A 22617-nucleotide genomic window follows, 5' to 3' on the forward strand; every position below is an offset into this window, starting at 1 on the left:
AATACCCTGGGCCACACATTGCCGAGACCAGGACGGTTTGCTGCCCGCCTTGGCCTCTGCCCAGCTGACTTCCTGCCCCAAGTTAAAATCAGGGCTTTTGTGGGGGGTTTTTTGTTTTCCTCTAATGATCATGATGTATAACTGCATGTGTTTTCACATACCACTAATTATAACTGTTAATTGTATTTGAATCAGTCATTTTCATTTATGTTATCATCTACTTCATTTGTTTTTACTGTGAAAAATTCTCAAAACTTTCCACTATAGATTTGTGTTATTGTTAGGTTGCCTCAATTTTAATGTAGTACTTCATAACAAAATCCAAATCTTGGAAACAAGCTGATTTTCCTTCTTTCTGCAGGTACTACCAATGGCAAGTACTGCTGTTCCAAAATCTATTTCAATCATCGCTGTTTCTCAGGTCCATATCTAAACAAAGGAAGAATAGCAGAACTTCCTCAATCGGTTGGACCTGGAAAATGTGTGCTCGTTCTGAAAGAGGTAGGCTAGATGGAAAACCTTCAATCAAGTTACCTAGCTAACCAGATTGTTTTAAAATTGAGAACTAATACTTCCTTTAATAAAACCATGATACCCAAAAATTCCAAATTTTGGCGCTTCATGATCTATCTGAATTCCACCTCCACAATAGACAACTGAAAATAAATCCAATATCGGCTGTAGAGAGCACTTGTTTTTACTGCAGTAATTCTTAATGTGAGTCAATAGTGCTCAGACTTATTTCGTGGAGAGAGAAGACTGTTTCTTAAACAATTAAATGTGTAACTAGAGTAAATATGGGGAAAATTTTACAATATTCAGTGGAGTTGAAAATGGGACTTTTTGATAATGGCGAATACGGGAAGCGAACCCACTACCCACACGTTGTGTCCTGGGATTTCTGACTGTACCATTTAAGAGAGTGACCAGTACCACTGAATCAAACATCTAAGGCAAATCCGAAATTTGACTTGGTCAGCACTGCCCGGGGCTGATTTACATTGGTGACAAAGGCAGTATGTTAAAGTGAACTGATCAGTAACAGAGATTTTAATAAAAATGCCCAAGTCAAAAGAAGCCAAACTTGAGTTAGTAAGGTTGGCAGCAAAAGAGCATGAATTTCAATTAGAGCTTGAGTAACGTAGACAGGAAGAAGAGCAATACAAATGGGAAGAAGAGTGAGAATGAGAGCAAAGTGGGCAGGAAGAGGGTGACAGATGCAAATTTGAGGCCAAGAGAGGGTGAAAGAGCATTGCCATGCTCTTAAACTGGCGGAGAAATGCATATAAGTGGCAAGACCACTAATTAGGGTCATAGAACTTTGGGCCTGCCATTTTATTACATTGAATCTGATTCCAAATTGATAGTTTTATCCGGGTATTTGAATTGTTAGCCAGTCACCACAAGTGGGTCAAAAATGACTGGAGCAGCTAACTGGCGACTTCACTAAGTGGAAAGGAGGCTAGCATTTTCTCGTTCCCTCCTGTCGATAGTATGAGCTGTAATATTGTAAAACATGCTGTTCTTGGTACGTACGATTTAACGCCTGAAGTACACGAGCAGAAATGTAAGGAGCGAAGGAAGAATCCGTTCGGTGCTTATAGAGAAATGATTGACCAGCACTAGGACATGTGGTTAATTTTGGAATTTTTGTTGTCTACTTACAGGAGTGACCAAATTTGCTAAATCTAAGAGGATATCTTGGGCATGCCCCTGAAATTTTTAACGTCATGTTTGTACTGAGGTTATAATTTCACTGTGGATGCAATTAATTGTCTCATTCCATGCTTTGTACAAGTCCCTTTATATGGTTTCTTTGCCACCTAGATGAAAGTGAGGATGAAAATAATGGCCCAGAAATTCGGGTCCCAATGCGTGAGTACGCACGGGGTACTCAGCGTAGGCCCAACGAAAGTGCCGGTTTCGTGCATGTGTGGGAAACCGGCACTTCCGTTCCCCTGAAAGAAGGGGTTGAGAGGTGGAAAGGTGCGCGGGAGAGGCAGCGCGTGCGCATCGAACTTAACTTTTTTTTCCAGGTTTTTCCCGAGAGGGTAAGTCTCCAGCAGTTACACTTTTAAAAAGTAAGAAGTCACACGACACCAGGTTATAGTCCAACAGCTTTATTTGAAATCACAAGCTTTCGGAGCGCTGCTCCTTCTTCAGGTGAAGTGGAGAAATGCATAAAGACACAGCTTATATAGTCAGAGAATCATGTCAGATGTTTACAGGTAACCTTTCTAACTGCCATTTATCACACCTCGGCAGAGAGAGAATCACAGCAGTCAAAGGTGTGAATGGTGTCCAAACAGGTCAGTCTCTGACTATATAAGCTGTGTCTTTATGCATTTCTCCACTTCACCTGAAGAAGGAGCAGCGCTCCGAAAGCTTGTGATTTCAAATAAAGCTGTTGGACTATAACCTGGTGTCGTGTGACTTCTTACATTTGTCCACCCCAGTCCAACTCCGGCATCTCCACACCATGGCTACTATCGACACCACAAACTGCCGGCTCAAAGTGGAGAGGATCTCCAAGAAGATCGCGCATATCGACACAGTCATCAAGTTTCTACAGAGATGCAAGAAAGCAGACAAGATCCCGAAAGGACTACAGATCACTAACCCACTCAAGTCGACCTACAACACAGACTACGCTGAGAGACTTTGCCGTCGTACCTCTCGCACACTCCTCAACCATCTCGTACACCAGCTCTACAGCAGACGCCGCAACCTCGAAACCGAGATGGAGTCCATGTTCTCAGCCTGTGCTCAGGACGCAGCAGACCAGCTACGAGACACCGCCAAACAAACAAGGCAACGGAACTACGCTACCTACATGCACACCAAGAACAGGAAGCTTGAGAAACTTGGCATCACCAGCAGCAGCAACCAAGCCTCCCCCGGTACCACGGTTGAAACCACAGGGAAATCCATCGTCAACCTGTCCGACCACACCCTTCAACCAGACGAAATTGAAGTTCTCAGCCGAGGGCTCAATTTCTGCCCCACCACCAAAATGGACCCCATCGGTCTCGCAGCAGACACAGAGGAATTCATCAGGAGAATGAGGCTCCGGGAATTCTTCCACAAATCCCAAGATGTCAGCAGCGAACCCAATGAGACAATCAATGATCCGGAACAGCAGACAGAGGGATCCGCAGTGCAGCAACCGAAGAAGAAAGAGTCAAATTGGACCCCTCCGGAGGGTCGCTGCCCTAAGCTTGACATGTATGCTCAAGCTGTCAGGAGATGCATCAACGCCAGATTCATCAGCCGCACTCACAAGACAGTCCAGAATGTCACCCGAGCACAACGCAACGCCATCCACGCTCTCAAGACCAACCGCAACATCGTCATCAAACCAGCAAAGGAGGTGCCATCGTCATACAGAACAGAACGGACTATTGCAAAGAAGTATACCGACAACTGGACAACCAGGAACACTACAGACAGTTACCCGCAGATCCGACCAAAGAACACACCCGCCAACTCAACAGACTGATCAAAACCTTCGATCCAGACCTTCAAAGCATCCTACATGCTCTCATCCCACGTACTCCCCGCGTGGGAGACTTCTATTGCCTCCCAAAGATACACAAAGCCAACACACCTGGACGTCCTATCGCATCAGGCAACGAAACCCTGTGTGAGAACCTCTCTGGATATGTCGAGGGCATCCTGAAACCCATCGTACAGGGAACCCCCAGCTTCTGTCGCGACACTACAGACTTCTTACAGAAGCTCAGCACCCACGGACCAGTTGAACCAGGAACACTCCTCGCCACGATGGATGTCTCGGCACTCTACACCAGTATCCCCCACGATGACGGCATCGCTGCGACAGCTTCAGTACTCAACACCAACAACAGCCAATCTCCAGACGCCATCCTACAACTCATCCGCTTCATCCTTGACCACAATGTCTTCACCTTCGACAACCAGTTCTTTACCCAAACACACGGAACAGCCATGGGGACCAAATTCACACCCCAATACGCAAACATCTTCATGCACAAGTTCGAGCAAGACTTCTTCGCTGCACAGGATCTCCAACCAACGCTATACACCAGATACATCGACGACATTTTCTTCCTATGGACCCACGGCGAAGAATCACTGAAAAGACTACACGATAACATCAACAAGTTCCATCCCACCATCAAACTCACCATGGACTACTCCTCAGAATCAGTCTCATTCCTGGACACACGAATCTCCATCAAAGACGGACACCTCAGCACTTCACTCTACCGCAAGCCCACGGACAACCTCACGATGCTTCACTTCTCCAGCTTCCACCCTAACCACGTTAAAGAAGCCATCCCCTATGGACAAGCCCTGCGAATACACAGGATCTGCTCAGACGAGGAGGAACGCGATGGACACCTACAGACACTGAAAGACGCCCTTGTAAGAACGGGATATGACGCTCGACTCGTCGATCGACAGTTCCGACGGGCCACAGCGAAAAATCGCATAGACCTCCTCAGAAGACAAACACGGGACACAACCAACAGAGTACCCTTCGTCGTCCAGTACTTCCCCGGAGCGGAGAAACTACGCCATGTTCTTCGCAGCCTTCAACATGTCATCGATGACGACGAACACCTCGCTAAGGCCATCCCCACGCCTCCACTACTCGCTTTCAAACAGCCGCCTAACCTCAAACAGACCATCGTTCGCAGCAAATTACCCAGCTTTCAGGAGAACAGCGACCACGACACCACACAACCCTGCCACAGCAACCTCTGCAAGACATGCCAGATCATCAACACAGATACCATCATCACACGTGAGGACACCACCCACCAGGTACATGGTACATACTCATGTGACTCGGCCAACGTTGTCTACCTCATACGTTGCAGGAAAGGATGCCCCGGAGCATGGTACATCGGCGAGACCATGCAGACACTGCGACAACGGATGAATGGACACCGCGCAACAATCACCAGGCAGGAGTGTTCCCTCCCAGTCGGGGAACACTTCAGCAGTCAAGGACATTCAGCCTCCGATCTTCGGGTAAGCATTCTCCAAGGTGGCCTTCGAGACACACGACAACGCAAAATCGTCAAGCAGAAACTGATAGCCAAGTTCCGCACCCATGAGGACGGCCTTAACCGAGATCTTGGGTTCATGTCACGCTACATGTAACCCCACCTGATGCAGGGTCATCCAGACTCGAGTCGACATTGGCTTGTTCTCTCTACACAGATGCGGCCGGACCTGCTGTGATTTCCAGCCAAAAAAAATGTTTTTTGTCTGTTTTTTGTTTTTCATACAGACCCCAGCATCTGCAATATTTGACCCCTTGTGACCCCACCTCATTGTTCTTTGATGTAATGTTTCCCTGACTGACCTGTTTGGACACCATTCACACCTTTGACTGCTGTGATTATCTCTCTGCCGAGGTGTGATAAATGGCAGTTGGAAAGGTTACCTGTAAACATCTGACATGATTCTCTGACTATATAAGCTGTGTCTTTATGCATTTCTCCACTTCACCTGAAGAAGGAGCAGCGCTCCGAAAGCTTGTGATTTCAAATAAAGCTGTTGGACTATAACCTGGTGTCGTGTGACTTCTTACATTTGTCCACCCCAGTCCAACTCCGGCATCTCCACACCACTTTTAAAAAGCAGGTGCAAGGCCTGCTTTTAACAAAGTAAGTGGTGAATTAATTAAAATTTAAACATTTTTTCCACAGGTTTATTATTTTTAAATACTTTAAAGAAAGGTAAGTTTATTTTTAGCCCCGTTAGAAAATGTAATTAATTTTTTCAAAAGTTTAAATTATTGTTTAAAATAGTTATTTCATGTAATTTAGTTACTTAACATAGAAACATAGAAGATAGGAGCAGGAGTAGGCCATTCGGCCCTTCGAGCCTGCTCCGCCATTCAATGAGATCATGGCTGATCATCCAAATTCAGTACCCTGTCCCTGCCTTCTCCCCATATCCCTTGATCCCTTTAGCCTCAAGAAATATATCCAACTCTTTTTTGAATATATTTAATGAACTGGCCTCCACCGCCCTCTGTGGCAGAGAATTCCACAGGTTCACCACTCTCTGGGTGAAGAAATTCCTTCTCATTTCAGTCCTAAATGGCTTACCCCTTATCCTTAGACTATGACCCCTGGTTCTGGACTCCCCGGCCAAAAAATGTGATGTTTTTAAAAAAATGTATTTGAAGTTTTAGTGATGTTTTGGGGCTTATAGTATTTATAGGTTTGACAGCTCTTCCTGTCAAACTTATGAATGAAGCATTCCCTGCTACCTTTGGCTCTCCATGGCCCACGTCATCCCAGGGGACGCATCGAACTAACTGCGCCCCTGGGATACGCAAGCACTGCGCGCCGGTAGTTGGAGGAGGGCCAGGATCAGAATCCCACGTGGGCCCACAGCTCAACGGCAGGCGCGCTAGGTAAGTGCAGGTCGGGGGCTTGCACCCGCGGGAAGCCCCCGACCCGAATTTCTGGGCCATTTAATATTTTTTTGACCCTGAGTTAGTTAATATGGATAATAAGAGTTTTGCAATTGTAACTGCTCGTGTACTGCCCAGTATTGGTAGAACTGGTGCAAGTCTTTGTTCCTGGATTTCAAAATACCATAGAATCGTAAAAATTTATGGCCCAGAAGGAGGCCATTCGGCCCATCCTGTCCATGCCGGCCGAAAAGAGCTATCCAGCCTAATCCCACTTTCCAGCTCTTGGTCTGTAGCCTTGTAGGTTACGGCACTTCAAGTGCATATCTAAGTACTTCTTAAATGTGATGAGGTTCTCTGCCTGTGCCAGCCTTTCAGGCAGTGAGTTCTAGACCCCCACCACCCTCTGGGTGAAAAAAATTCTCCTCAACTCCCCTCTAATCCTTCTACCAATTACGTTAAATCTATGCCCCCTGGTTATTGACCTCTCTGCTAAGGGAAATAGGTCCTTCCTATCCGCTCTATCTGGGCCACCTCATAATTTTAGACACCTCAATTAAGTCTCCCCTCAGCCTCCTCTGTTTCAAAGAAAACAACCCCAGCCTACCCAACCTATATTTCACATATTGGAAGTATTCAGATAAAATGTTCACACTCTTCATAATTTAGTTTCAACATTGAAATTACTGGCTTTAGAATTGATTTGTACTTTTCTTTTGTCTTTGAAATAGGTTCTCACTCTGTTGATTAATGCAGCATACAAACCAGGCCGTGTGCTCCGGGAATTACAGCTCGACGATGACCCAGAATGGAACTGTCAGGAGGAGACACTAAAAGCCAAGTATGTCTAACGGTTAGACTTATGCTTATATGAAGATGTGATTAGTTGGTTTACTGATCAGAAAAAGTGATATTGGGTAAATAACTCGCAACGTGCACAACAAGTGAGTTGCAAAAGGTGACTGACTTGTTTTTCCGTCAACCACAAGTGCTATTGTGCACCTTCTTTATACCGCATTTGATGTTTATCAGCTTAATTCATTTTTAAGATTGAAAGAAGAAAGGCAGTATTTTTTTGTGAGCACTTCCTGTCACAAAAGAATGACACACACACTATGGAACAGGTGTCCAATATTCTTATGCAGTTGTATAGTCGTTGGTGAGTATTGTGTTCAGGCTGGCTGGTGTACATGTTGTGAAGTGATAAAAATAGCAGGTAGCGAATTGCTCCCCATTCAAAAATAATACTCAAGAAGTACATTGGTCAGTATGCATCATTCGAAACACCAGAATGTAATTGACGGTAGTTCTTTCATTAAAAAACGCACACAGTACGTGGAAATGATTTTTTTTTTAAATTATGTTTGTTTTGGCGAAATTGGGAATGACATTTAGCTGTGGAAGAAGAGGTCATTGGACATCCCTGGAAGCTACACTGATAAATAGACTACATCCCCATTGTACAAATCTAATGCAGGTGTCCCCTGGAAAATACTGAGTTCATGGCCCAGAAATTCGGGTCGTGGGCTTCCCGCAGGTGTAAGCCCCCGACCCACACTTACCTAGCGCGCTGGCTGTTGTGCTGTGGGCCCGCGTGGGATTCCGATCCTGGGCTTCCTCCAACTGCCGGCGCGCAGTGCTTGCGTATCCCAGGGGCGCAGTTAGTTCGATGCGTCCCCTGGGATCACGTGGGCCATGGGGAGCCAATCGGAGCAGGGAATGCTTCATTCATAAGTTTGACAGGAAGGGCTGTCAAACTTATAAATACTATGAGCCCCAAAACATCACTAAATCTTCAAATAATTTTTTTTTTTAATCACATTTTTTAAATAAACTATAAATTGCATGAAATAATTATTTTAAACAGTAATTTAAATTTTTGAAAAATAATTTTATTTTCTAACGGGGCTAAAAATAAACTTACCTTTCTTTAAAACATTTTTTCCACAGGTTTATTATTTTTAAATGTTTTAATTTTAATTAATTCACCACTTACCTTGTAAAAAGCAGGCCTTGCGACTGCTTTTTATATGTGTAACTTCTAGAGACTTACCTTCCCGGGAAAACCTGCAAAAAAAGATAAGTTTGATGTGCAGGCGCTGCCTCTCCTGTGCACGCGTTTGACCTCTGAACCCCTTCTTTCAGGGGAACGCGCATGCAGGAAACCGGCACTTCCATTGGGCTTACAGGCGAGTACCCCGTGCGTACTCACCCGTGGAGACCCGAAGTTCTGGGCCATTATAAATCATCTTTTGCCAGCTTATTGCATTTCTCCAGAGAAGCGTCCCACGTCCCATTCTGTGTTTTTTTTTCCTGCATTGAATCATGGAGATCATCAAAAGTGCCATTTTTCTCTTTGCTGATGACATTATACTTTACAGAGTGGTTAACTCCCAGTCTAAAAGACAACCTGCAAACTATTCAGGCAAACGTGGGCAGACGATTAACCCGTTACCTTCGAATCTGAGAAGACCAAGTTGGCAATTGTCAAAAATGGTCAATGTGATCCACTTTGAATACAAAAAGATTGAAACCTCTCTTCAGTTAAACATTCAGCTCCTTGGCTTGAGAGTCACGTCTCATAATGAGACAAAGACAGTTGGAAAAACTTGTAAAATATTGTGAATTCACAGGAAAGTAAGATTTTCAGCCTTGGCAACTTCAAGGTTGTCTGGTCACTGATGGAATATTGTAACAGTTTGTCAAGCTGCAAGACGACCTCATTTTTGCCTCTAGACTCAGTACAGCCTGTTCCATTACCAGAGCCCACACTTCCTCCAATGTCAAAGAAAATTGGCTAGATTTTGAGTCCTCTTTAAGGCAGCGAGAGTAGCGCAACAAGAGGTGAAGGTATTTAAGCCATAGTTCCGTGTTTACACCAGGAGCACTAAAGCAGCTGCTGATACACTTTAGCATGTTGTCAATTTTAGAGCAGTCTTATTTCAAATCAAGAGGTTCTAAAATGTTAGCTCAGCAATGAATTTATGTGACATGAATCTTGTCATTCATATGGAAATGACTAATGAAATTATACTGGGCGGCCTGCTGGTGGCGCTGTCCAGGGAGAGTATAAATACACGGGCATGGGCCCAGCTTGTTCAGGACATTCTTTAACAGGAACTAGTGAAGGACACAACTAGATCTCCATGTTGAAAAACAGTTGATTAAAGCCTTGTTTAATACTTAGACCAAGGGCCTAGTAGTTTTCTTATGTCATTATGCTTCCGGGATTTTGAGTTTAATGTAGAAAATAGCCTCTTGCCTATGTAATTGCTACCTTGATAGCTAATGTGTTTATCATACTTGACATTCCTGTCATGTTTTGAAGTCCACAATAATCGTCTGCCCTCACACAGATAACTAGGCATTTCTTCATGTTGGGATGTGATGTTCTAAAATAATAAATAGCTATCTTCTTGCACTTTGAATAATTTTCTATTGAAAGAATGTTATCTTTCAATCATACGGTTTTAAGAGGAAGTAAAAAGTGATTGTTAAATTTTTCACATGGATGTGAATGATGCATTGCTGGAAGATTTGGAGTGTTTTGTTTCTTGGAATAAATAATTACTTGGCTAACAAAGAAAATAACTACTTTATTGCTCTTGGGTTTTTTGGAAGAGTGAAGGGCTTTAGGCTATATTTTCCAATTTGCAGTTGTTGCATACGAACACTTAGCATGCTTCTCCTACATTCCTCTGTGGTGGTAGTGTTGTTGGGTAGATGTTAACCTGATTATTGTCGCTGAGTTAACGCCTGTCTAAAGATAGCAGACAGAAGAATGAAGTACAAGGACTTTAAGCATTTGTACACGAGATTGAGTAGAATGGGCCTATAATCTCTGGAGTTTAGAAAAATGAAAGGTGATCTCATTGAAACATACAAGATTCCGAGGGGGATTGACAGGGTAGATGCTGAGAGGATGTTTCCCCTGGCTGGAGAGTCTAGAACGAGGGGTCACAGTCTCAGGATAAGGGGTCGGCCATTTAGGACTGAGATGAGGAGGAATTTCTTCACAGAGGGTTATGAATCTTTGGAATTCTCTACCCCAGAGGGCTGTGGATGCTTAGTCATCGAGTATATTCAAGGCTGAGATCGATAGATTTTTGGACTCTCGGGGAATCGAGGGATATGGGGATCAGGTGGGGAAAGTGGAGTTGAGGTCAAAGATCAGCCATGATCTTATTGAATGACGGAGCCGGCTCGAAGGGCTGAATGGCCGACTCCTGCTCCTAATTCCTTTGGTCTTAAGTTCACTGGAAAAAATATACCTTTTATGTCATTTGTACATTTGTTTAAAAAGGTTTACTTTTTGGAAAAAAAAACAACTCTTTGGGACGACATTTCTCCTCATTAAGGTTCATGTTTACTTGTGGGTTTTTTTCATCAAATTTGTTTTAATACCCAGATGTAGGAATGTATTGTGAGCACTCTCCATTTGAGTTTATACATGCACTGCTAGCTTTTGTACAAAACAAGATCCTGCCATGTCAATAAGTGGCACTTCAGATTGTACCCAGTCAGGCTTAGCAAAGCTATAACATAATGTTTGTTCACACAAAATGCTCTTTTATTTCTTTGACTGTACAGCGTGTATGCTTAGAATTAGTTGCCAAGAGGATACAAAGTGCAGCGTTTTTTTTAATATAGATATTATGCTTTTAAGATCTACTTGTTCGAAGGTATGTAAGTTTTGGCTTGTTCTACAAAACTATTTAAAGCAAATGAATGAATCTGCATCTGTGTAGTGTATGTTAATGCCTGTATTGAAGTACCATAGGCAATTATTTTGAAAGTTTGAGGATGTTGTCTGAAGCATTTCTACGCAAAAGAATAATTATCATGTAAAAGACTAGAAGCCTAGAAGCCCAAGTCGTTGAGCTTTTTTATTGTTTTGATGCAGTAAATACAGTGACTAATCAAGTTAAATTGCAGGGGCAACACTCAGAAGGAATTTTCATCGCTTAGAATAAATAAAATGGGTAGAAATAAAAACAGTTAACGAGTAGATAAAGTAGATAATTTCTCCTAATTTATTACAACTTTTTAAAATTAATGTAGCACTTTTATATTGTGCCTGCCCCCCCTCTCTCTCTCTCTCTCTCTCTCTCTCTCTTTTCCCCCACAACCCTTTGTGGTGTATGTAACCTGTTCCACCTTAAGAGAACTTAAGCCTGTTCCACCTTAAGAGATGTACTACTTTCTCTGGCTGCTGTATACGTAATACCGGTGGTGACCACCGGTATATAAGTACTGTGTAGTGATATTGTATTTAGTATAGTCCTGACCTCCAACTAGTAAGGACCTGTTGAACTTTATTCTTGTAGTCTGTGTCAGTAATTAATCTTAATACAACTGGAACACACAGACTTAACAGTGGCGACGAGTCCGATTCTTACCCTGCGGCAGTTTATATCCACGGCGGCTTCGTCCACAGAACGGGCGTCGAAGAGAGGCATCCACCCTCATCACCCTGCTGGAAGACACATCGCGCGGCAGGCATCGAGAACCCGGAGTGCAGAAGACATCCTGAACTCGAAGCCTCCATCAGCGGCAGTCAGCTATCTTCTTTCTACCTCGGTGGTGGGTAAGCCGGTCAGCGACGCGAGCAGAAAGTCGGCTGCGTTGGCTGTACAGACGGGGGGAGGAAGACGGTGGAATAACGGCGGTGAGATCGATCGCGACCGGAGATAAGGGCCAGGCCGCATTCGGGCCGAAAGGTGCAGCGCGGGGACATCGATCGCGGCTGGTGATAAGGGCCGGGCCGCTTTCGGGCCAAAAAGGCGCAGCGTCTGGGGCGACTGAAGGCGCGAGAGCCGCAGTGAAGGTGAACGCAGCCGGTGCTAATAACCGGGCTGCAAGAAGGGCTGCGAGGCGCAACATCAGGGAAGCGCGAATGCCCGAGGGAGCCACGGTGAAGCGGAGACAGCGTCGGGGGAGTTACTAACCGCTGGGAAAGGGGAGCAGCAGCGGCACGCCAAACGCCATTGCAGCCAGTGGGTGAAGACCGCCAAGCGCGGGAAAACCGCCATTTTGTAGGCGGAGGACGAAGACAAGAGTGGGAAGCCGCCATCTTGGGATAAAATAAATTGCAACGATGCCTAAACATGGAAACATTAATACCTTTGACAGCGACATCGAAGATTGGGCCATGTATGTAGAACGCATACAAAATTATTGTAAAGCAAATAAAATCCCAGATGCAGAGAAAGCACTAACTTTATTAAACTTAATGGGTGCGAAGACATACGGGCAATTGAAACACCTTTTATCACCAGATGAACCGGCGGATAAGACGTTCGAGGAGATTGTTACTGTCCTGAAAAATCATCTAAACCCCACGCCGCTGATGCTAGCGGAACGATTTAAATTTTACAGCAGAAGGCAGCTGAAGGATGAAAGCAATCCTGAATATTTAATGGAATTGCGTAAGCTAGCAAAGTACTGTCAGTTTGGAACGGGACTAACAGACGCGCTAAGAGATAAATTTGTGTGTGGATTATTAAAAGAAGATACACAAAAGCGACTGCTCGAGGAGAATGAGCTGACGCTTGAGAAAGCGGTCACTATGGCAGCAGCACACGAAGCCGCAGTGAGAGGCACGGCAGTAATGCAGCTACGGTCACCGGAACTCAGTACAAATAAATTGGGTTTGAGTACTGTAAAATGTTATCGTTGTGGAAAGACAACACACAATCAGAACCAGTGTTGGTTTAAAAACCAAGAATGCAGAACGTGTGGCAGACTTGGCCACATAGCTAAAGTATGCCGGTCAGGAAAGAAGACCAGCAACAAAAAGTCACCGCAAGGAAAATACATAAAGGTGCACAAGGTGACAAAGACCAGTTCGAACGAACAGAAGTCAGATTCAGACGCCAGCAGTAATGAACTGGGTAGCTTAAGAGTACACAACGTTGGTAAGGATGCAGATCTCCAGACAATTTGGGTCACTCTTCAGATAGCAGGAGTCCAAGTAAAGATGGAATTGGACACTGGATCGGCATTGACGGTCATGAATAAGAAAGATTACAAAAGGTTATTCCAACATATTCCCCTACGGGATACGGAGATTATATTGAAAACATACACGGGGCAAAGAGTGTACCCCATCGGAAAGATAGAGGTAAAAGTGGCCCACAAGGGCGAAGAAAGCCAAGTAATGGACTTATATGTGCTACCTGAAGGAGGTCCACCACTACTGGGACGGGCGTGGATTAGGAAAATGAATATGGACTGGCACTCCTTAAAAGCACTAACGGTAGATTCCGGGGAAACAGATGTCAAACCTAAACGATTGTCCAAAATATTGGATGATGCTAAAGAGGTGTTCCAGCAAGGACTGGGAACACTGAAAGGAATTACGGCAAACATCAAGATTGATGAACATGCACAACCAAAATTTTTCAAAGCTAGACCGGTACCCTATGCAATACGACCTACTGTAGAAGCGGAACTGGAAGCGCTAGAACGTTCAGGTGTACTGTCTAAGGTAGATTGGAGTGAGTGGGCTACGCCCATTGTTCCCGTTATGAAACGTCCTTCGAGCAACAAGCCAGGAGAACCAGGGAAGGTTCGCATCTGTGGAGATTTCAAGATCACCGTTAATCCGGTGCTTCACACGGTGCAGTATCCGCTTCCGCGGATTGAGGATATTTTTGCTTCGTTGTCTGGCGGGAAACACTTCACCAAGATAGACCTGGCGCAGGCGTACTTGCAGATGGAGGTTGAAGAAGAGTCACGCCAGTACCTCACGATCAACACGCATAGAGGTTTGTACCGGTATAATAGGCTGGTTTTTGGAGTGGCATCGGCTCCGGCAATTTGGCAGAGGGCCATGGAGCAGGTATTACAGGGAATTCCAGGCACACAATGTTACCTGGACGATATTCTGATTACAGGTGATGGTGATGAAGAACACCTCGCAAACTTGGAACTGGTGCTCAACAAACTGAAAGAGTATGGACTTCGAGTTAATCGGCAGAAATGTGAGTTCTTTCAGAAGCGGATCTCGTACTGTGGTCATGTCATTGACCGGGAGGGGCTTCATAAGTCTCCTGACAAGATAGAGGCAGTTGTAAAGGCTCCCGCTCCGGATAATGTCTCTCAGTTGAGGTCGTTTCTGGGATTGATTAACTATTACCATAAGTTTCTACCGAATCTATCCACGGTACTGCACCCGCTGAACGCTCTTTTACAGAAGGGGGTACCATGGGAATGGAGCGAAAACTGTAAGAAGGCATTTCGCAAAAGCAAAGAATTGATCACCTCAGAGGAAGTGTTGGCTCACTTCAACCCGACACTGCCTATTCGGTTGGCTTGTGATGCTTCTCCATATGGTATTGGGGCAGTACTCTCACACAAGTTGCCAAATGGCACGGAAAGGCCAGTCGCGTTTGCATCCAGATCATTGACCTCCGCTAAGCGCAACTATGCGCAGATCTATAGGGAGGCTCTCAGCCTTGTATGGGGAGTGAAGAAGTTTAATCATTACCTGCAGGGCCAAAAATTCACACTTCTGACAGACCATCAGCCGTTGGTATCCATTTTTAACCCTAAGAAGGGTGTTTCGGTGGTGACAGCACAGCGACTCCAGAGATGGTCCCTTTTCCTAGGGGCACATCAATATCAAATAGAATTCAAAGGTACAAAGCAGCATGGCAATGCTGATGGGCTGTCGCGCCTGCCACTACCTGAAGCAGAAGAGACGACGAAAGTTGACCCTGTTGAGTTATTTCATTCGACCATCATCGAGTGTTTACCAGTCACCAATGCAAGTATTGAAAGAGAAACCAGGAACGACCCGACACTGTCCCGAGTTTACGAGATGACAGTGAAGGGATGGCCAACACATGGTGATCCTCTGTTACCGGCATTCTCGGCAAGGCGAGACCAGCTGTCCATCTGCCATGGTACTTTGTACGGGACAAGAGCGATTATTCCTCCCAAGTTAAGGGAAAGAGTTCTAAAGGAACTGCATGAAGGTCATCTGGGGGGAGTTAAGATGAAAAGTCTTGCTGGGGCTTATGTATGGTGGCCGGGCATTGACCAACAGATAGAGGAGTTGACAAAAAGCTGCGCTGGGTGCCAAAAAGTGCAAAATGCACCTCCGATCGCACCGCTACACCCATGGGAATGGCCTTCAGCCCCATGGCAACGCGTACATATTGACTTTGCTGGTCCATTCATGGACTCCATGTTCCTAATTGCGGTGGACGCACATTCCAAATGGCCAGAAGTGATCAAGATGAATACCATTACTTCAGAAAAGACAATTGCGGTGTTAAGAACAATATTCGCAAGGAACGGATTGCCAGAACAGATATGTTCGGACAACGGACCACAGCTCGTGTCGGAAGAATTCCAAAAATTCTTAAAGAAGAATGGGGTGAAACATTATACCTCTGCCCCATATCATCCGGCGACAAACGGGTTGGCCGAGAGATTTGTCCAAACATTCAAAAAGGCAATAAAGGCCATGAACGATGATCAGATTCCGTTACAACACAAGGTGGACAATTTCCTAATGGCATATCGAAACGCCGCTCATGCAGTGACTAACCAAAGTCCTGCCATGATGTTTTATAACAGGAGGTTGCGGTCCAGGTTGGACTTGTTAAAACCAAATGTGCGGAGGGAAGTGGAAAACAAACAGTTCCGGCATATTAATAACAAGTCCACTCGAAGTTTTGACGTAGGACAACCAGTGTTGGCAAGGGGCTATGGAAACGAAAAATGGTAGTCCGGAACAATTCGGGCCAGACAAGGACCTCTGATGTACACAGTAGATATTGGTAACAATGTGATAAGGCGTCATGCGGATCAACTGGTAGAATCAAGAGCAAGGGTCGAACCCATGGTTGCGACAGAGACAACTGTGGAAGACGTTAATGAACCTGAAGCATCTACCTCGGCAGGGACTGTACCTGATGATGACGTCCAATACATAGGAAACCAACAAGAAGAGTCACCTCCGCAACAAGGATCAGAGACCACTGAAAGGCGTTATCCAAACCGAATCAGAAGGCCTCCTGAGAGACTGAACCTTTGAACTGTTTATACCTGAAGTTATATATGTATATATGTTATTATGTTATGTTAAATGGGGATATGACTGTTAAGCTAAAAAGGGAGGATTGTGGTGTATGTAACCTGTTCCACCTTAAGAGAACTTAAGCCTGTTCCACCTTAAGAGATGTACTACTTTCTCTGGCTGCTGTATACGTAATACCGGTGGTGACCACCGGTATATAAGTACTGTGTAGTGATATTGTATTTAGTATAGTCCTGACCTCCAACTAGTAAAGACCTGTTGAACTTTATTCTTGTAGTCTGTGTCAGTAATTAATCTTAATACAACTGGAACACACAGACTTAACACCCTTAGAATATGCTTCTCTTCAGCAAGTCTTTAGGGGGTCCATTAGCCCCCTTCCAGAGGTGCTTGCTTCAAGAGCTTTAAAGGCATGGCATGAGTAGTGTATCTCTGAAAGAGGCAAGTTGCTCCACAAGGCCAGATCGTGATCTTCTGGTTGCATATCCACAATTTCTACATCGTGAATAGAATTTCTTCTGTTGAAAGGCAGTAAATCTATATTAAGATGCTAATACATGAATGCAGAAAAAAGATGCCAAAACTGGAGGCTAGGAACTACAATGTGGTGAGAATAACAGATTAAAATTGAATTAAAGAGGGGAAAATTACCTCAACATGTTGCAGGGAAAAAGGCGGGGGGGGTTCGCAAACAAATATGAGCATGTGGAGAAACAGGTTAAAAGGTTGATCGGGGGATAATGCGATACTTAGGAAAAAAGTATCGTTGCAGTGGCAAAACATAACAGTCAAAAACTTCTCTCTTACAGCAACGAGAGGTCTATCTGAGAACAAGTGAAAGCATTGAAAGATGGCAACAGGGGTGAAACGGAGGATGAGCATGTGTGAGTTAGGATACGGACAGCAGAATTTTTGATCAAGCTTATGGATAGTGGAAGATGGGAGTTCAGCCAGGAGAGCGTTGGAACAGTCGAGTCTGGATAGAACAAAAGCTGGATGACAACTTAGAGGCAGTGAGGGGTTGAGAGAGACGGTGGTGAGGTAAAGCTGGGTGCTGTCTAGTGGCAGAAAGGGATATTTTTAAACCCTTTTTTGCTTTAGCATCCTTGGCAATATCAAATTTAATTTTCATACTGGATACAGTATACTCTTGTGTTAATGAGCCATTTTGTTAAACAGTATAGTTTTAATTACTGTATGAGTTTGTTGAATAATTTTTCATTTTTGCACTCGCCTCTTCCAAGGATGTTAAATTCTTGTTGGGAAATGGTTCCACAAGTGGCAGTTGCCCCTCGTTTTACAGGGAGCTACAATAGTATGCTGTCACAAATGGGTTTTTTTCTCTCATAAAGCAAAATACTAATTGGCGTTGCCTCTAGTACCTCACCAATTTGGCCATTGTTCATATGCAAGTCTCACCAGTGATTACTGTCAGGATGTTTGATCGCAGCACAGCTGTGTCTGTTCCCATAGTTGACGTCCATGACCGTGTAATACTGGGAGCTGATGTAATGTCCCATTGGAGCCACCCTAAAACCTGAACTGTATGTGTACTACAAGGGCCAAACTGAGCGCTCCTCTGAAATTTAGAGCATCACCTCAAAAGCACTTGATACTGCACGTGTGTACCTATATATGCCTCATAGTACTCCAAGGGGGAAAAATTCGGTATCGCCCCGTTTGGGGCGCCATTATCGGCAGTACGCAAAGTTTAGCACCTGGCGCTAATTATCGCCTCCGACAGCAAACTTGGCTTTTATCGCCCCTGGAGGTGATTGGAGCGCTAAATCAGGTGCTTCACACCTGTCTTAAGGCGCAAAGGCCGAGGAGCGAGGCGCTACCTCAGAGCGCTGGTGAAGCAAGGAAGGGCAAATCCAAATGAACCTGCAAAGTGCTGCTCAGTACCCAAAACTCCTTCACACAGCGTTGAATCTCTCCAGAAGAGTCTCTCTCTCAGACTGCGTGGTGCAAAAATGTCACCGACAAAAAAAGGCAGGAAGCGTTCGCCTTTAAATAGCGCTCCCCTAGTCCCTTTCTGACAGCCTAACGCTCCCCTCAACCTGTCGTTGCTAGCGGCAGGGGGCGCCACTCAATATCCGGTCCGGGGCGCTAACGGGGCGTTGCGCACTCGAATGACGTCACAAACTGCCGGCGCAGGAGATCGTGGCGGTAGTGTTTAGCGCCGCCGCAAAATGTCTACTTAATTTCGCGAGCGGCACAAACATCGCCGCGCCCGGGCGCTAGTTGCTTTGTGCCCCACTTGGCGCCCTCTTAAGGCGCTAACAGGAGGCGCAAACAACTGAATTTTTCCCCCCAAGTTTCCAAGGAAGCTGGACCATCCAATTATGTGTGGTAGTAAAGTCTGACCAACCTAAGTGAAATCACATTATTTTAGATACCTTGCTTGTACCAGGCAGTATAACCAAGGCGTAAATATATGTAATATAGATGGTTCCTTTTTAGCACACACATAATGGAGATGGCGTGAAATTGAAGTTTTATGGACAGCGAAGTGATTGTATGGTTGTATGGAGTTACAGCAACAGTGGAAATAGGAGCTATAGAATTGGGATTAACAATAAACTGTTGCTAATCTTATGTTCTTTAAACTTATCACTGTTGTACTTTATCTGTGGTACTTCTCTTTAAACACAGTGAACTGGTGATGTTCTATTCAGTTTAACACAGATTCACTAATTTTTTTTACAAAATATCCAGTTGAGTACATTATAATCCTTTGTTTTCTGACCAGACCTCATTAAATGCCAAGTCGCAAGTCCCATTCACCCATCACCGCTGTGCTCACTGACCTACATTGTTTGCAGGTCTCCTAATGCCTCTATTTTAAAATAAAAATCTCATCCTCGTGTTCAAATCTCTCCATGGTCTTTCTATCACTCCCTATCTCTGTAACCTCCTCCAGCCCTACAACCCTCCGAGAACTCTACGTTCTTCTAACTCACGGCTCACCACAACCTTCTCGAGCGTAATTAGGGATGGACAATAAATGCTGGCCTTGCCTGCGACATCCACATCCTGTGAATGAATTAAAAAAAAAAAAAAAACAACTGGTCTATCTCCAACATCCTTCATCCCACCATTGGCAGCTGTGCCTTCAGCTGTCTAGGCCTTAAGCTTTGGAATTTCTTCCATATATCTCTCCACCCCTCTCTCCTTAAGCCCCTCCTTAATCTTATCTCTGACCAAGGTTTGAGTCACCTATCAGAATGGCTCCTTCTTTGGCTTAAAACCTCCCACCCTAAACTCTCCATTTCTTTGACTCTGGACTCTTCCGTATTCTATCCTTCCATCGCCCCACCATTGGTGGCCATGTTATCTGCATAGGTCCCATGCTCTGGATTTCACTACCTGAATGCCTCTGCCATTCCACCTTCCTCTCCTCCTTTAAGACCCTCCTTAAAACCCAGTTTGACCAAGGTTTTGGTTAACCTCGTAATATCTCCTTCTTTGGCTCAGCATCCAGTTTTACCGTGCACATCTATGAAGCATCTTGGCCAACTTTCCTACGTTGAAGGTGCTATATAAATCCATGTTGTTGCTGCCTATAATCTTGGCAAAAAACATTGGCCCGGATTTTGCGCTCTCTATGAAAGCGTACGCCGAAAGCCAGCAGAAAGGCCCCGCTGGTTCCGGGTTTCCGTATGTGCGAAAACCTGGAACTTGCAATCTGCCATGGTTCAACATGACCCACTTTAGCTGGCGCAGGATTGGGCCAACTACTGCCCAGCAAATGCCCACAAAACCCTTGCGTCTGGTAAAAGCAGGGGTAGGGCCTGCTTTCACCAGCGTAAGGGTTAATATAAATCTTCAATTAAAAATTAAAAATCATGCACAAGCATTTAAAATTAGTTTATACAAATTTTGGCCTGGATTAAAATGTTTAAAATATTTTTTCCAAAATGTTAAATTATTGGCCCATAATTTCCGATAGGAGGCTTCCTGCGTGCGGAGGCCTCCTATCGGAAAAAAATCTATGCACTTACCCGAGGGCTCCCGAGGTCCGGACGCTTCCGCCCCTGGGCCTCTCCACAGTCGAAATACGCAGGGCCCATGTATCCCCGGGGCGCAGGCGGTTCGCAAGCGTCCCTGGGATCACGTGGGCCATGGGGAGCCAATAGGAGAAGGGAATCTCCCTTCATCCTTTTGACATAGACCCATCAAAAGTATGAATGTCGATCACCCCAAAAACACATCAAAACATTTTTAAAAATCACGTTTTTAAATTGAGTTGAAATTATATTAAATAAAATATTTTAAACTAAAATTTAATTTTTTGAAAAAAATAATTAAAGTTTTTTATGGGGCTAAAAATAAACTTACCTTTTTTTAAAGTATATTTAAATTAAAAATGAGTGGAAAACATTTTTTTTTACTTTTTAAAACTCTTATGCTGGTAAAAGCAGGCCTTACGCAGGCTTTTACCAGGCGTAAGATTTCTTAAGGGTTTTCTGCGGGCGGAGGTTCTCCAGAAAGCGGAACTCTCCCCCCGCAGAGGCCCTTCCCCAGGGCAGGCGTGTCAAGAGGATCGGAAATGCCGGTTTTCAGCGCATGCGCTTCGCACGCCTGAAACCGGCATTTCCGATGTCCCTACGGGTGTGTACACAGCGCGTACCCACCTGTAGGCATCGGAAAATACGGGCCATTATAGTATGTGCTTTATTGAAGGGACTTTTAATTAAATGTGAAAATGGGAACATTAATTTTATTTATTTAATTGTTTGTGGATTCCTAATATGCTTATGAGAATCCCGTTCGTAAATAGAATCCCCATAAGCATATTGGGAATCCTCCTTTTCTGATTGGAGGACCTGGAACACGTGATCCCAGGGACGCTTCCGAACCACCCGTGTCCCTGGGATCCGTGGGCCCTTACGCAGGCATGTGCCTGCAGGCCCAGGGCTCGAAGCCCAGGAGCCTGAAGGTAAGTGTGGATTTTTTTATCGGGTCGGAGACGTACTCCCGAGGTATGCCTCCGATCGTAAATTCCGCTCGATTAAGATTTCTTTATCACAGACAAGTTTGCTTTAATATTGAAACAAATGGTAGTTCTAACTTATTTACTAGTACATTGTTCACGCCTGTTGAAGCAAATTATTACGTTTGATCAAGTGAGTGATAATGTGCATGTGTAGCAATGTGTTTTTGTTCTCTCTTGAATGTATTATTTGAATAATACTTGCATATCAGCTAATCCAAGGTCACAGATAATGTAAAACTGCTGAAGACTTTGTCAGTTTACACAGTGGATCTTGAACATAAGACAGATCTCAAAATCAAGAATCACAAAAATATTTTGACTTGTAGGGGTAAGATTGTCATTCTTTAAATGGAAAGATATATCTGCAAAGAATAACAAATGCTTCAAATTTAACAGATACAGTATGTCAATCTGTTACTTCGACGAACATGAATGGAAACATCCATAATTTATTTGAAAGTAAAATTCCTTCTCACTCGAAGTGATATTTTATTGGTGAAATATAAGCTGGTATTTCATTGGCAGTATTGTTTTCATGATATAATTATTGGCCTGGTATTAGCATAACCTATTCCTTTCTGCCTCGTGTTTATGTAGCTTTCCTTTAAATACATCTGTGCTATTCTCCTCAACTACTCCTTGTGGTAATATTCTAACCACTCTGAGTAAAGAAGTTTCTCCTGAATTCCCTATTGGATTTATTAGTGACTATCTTACATTTATAACCCCTAGTTTTGGATTCCCCCACACGTGAGAACATCTTTTCTATGTCTACCCTATCAAACCCTTTCATAATCTTAAAGATCTCTATCCGGTCACCCCTTAGCCTTCTCTTTTCTAGAGAAAAGAGCCCCAGCCTGTTCAACCTTTCCTGATAGGTATAGCCTCGCATTTCTGGTATTATCCTCCTAAATCCTTTTTGCATCTTCTCTATATCTTTTTTATAATATGGAGACCAGAATTGTGCACAGTACTTGTAAGTGTGGTCTGAGCAATGTTCTATACAGGTTTAACATAACTTCTCTGCTTTTCAATTCTATCCCTCCAGAAATAAACCCCAATGCTTTTTTTATGGCCTTATTAACCTGTGTCGCTACTTCTAGTGATTTGTGTATCTGTACCCCTCGATCCTATTGCTCCTCTACCCCA

The 22617-nt window shown here is 44.2% G+C and overlaps 1 protein-coding gene across 1 annotated transcript in view; it reads left to right on the forward strand.

Moving 5' to 3' along the window:
* The window catches only part of sfmbt2 (Scm like with four mbt domains 2), a 228546-nt gene that overhangs the window by 168055 nt on the left and 37874 nt on the right, over nt 1–22617 (forward strand). The window contains exons 15-16 of the mRNA XM_086010750.1: nt 362–501; nt 7150–7259. Coding sequence (XP_085866876.1) covers nt 362–501; nt 7150–7259 — 250 coding nt within the window. The remainder of the gene's footprint in view (nt 1–361; nt 502–7149; nt 7260–22617) is intronic.

This window comes from Somniosus microcephalus, chromosome 17 (genome assembly GCF_052327205.1).
Source record: "Somniosus microcephalus isolate GS21.2 chromosome 17, FLI_Smic_1.0, whole genome shotgun sequence".
NCBI classification, from domain to species: domain Eukaryota; kingdom Metazoa; phylum Chordata; class Chondrichthyes; order Squaliformes; family Somniosidae; genus Somniosus; species Somniosus microcephalus.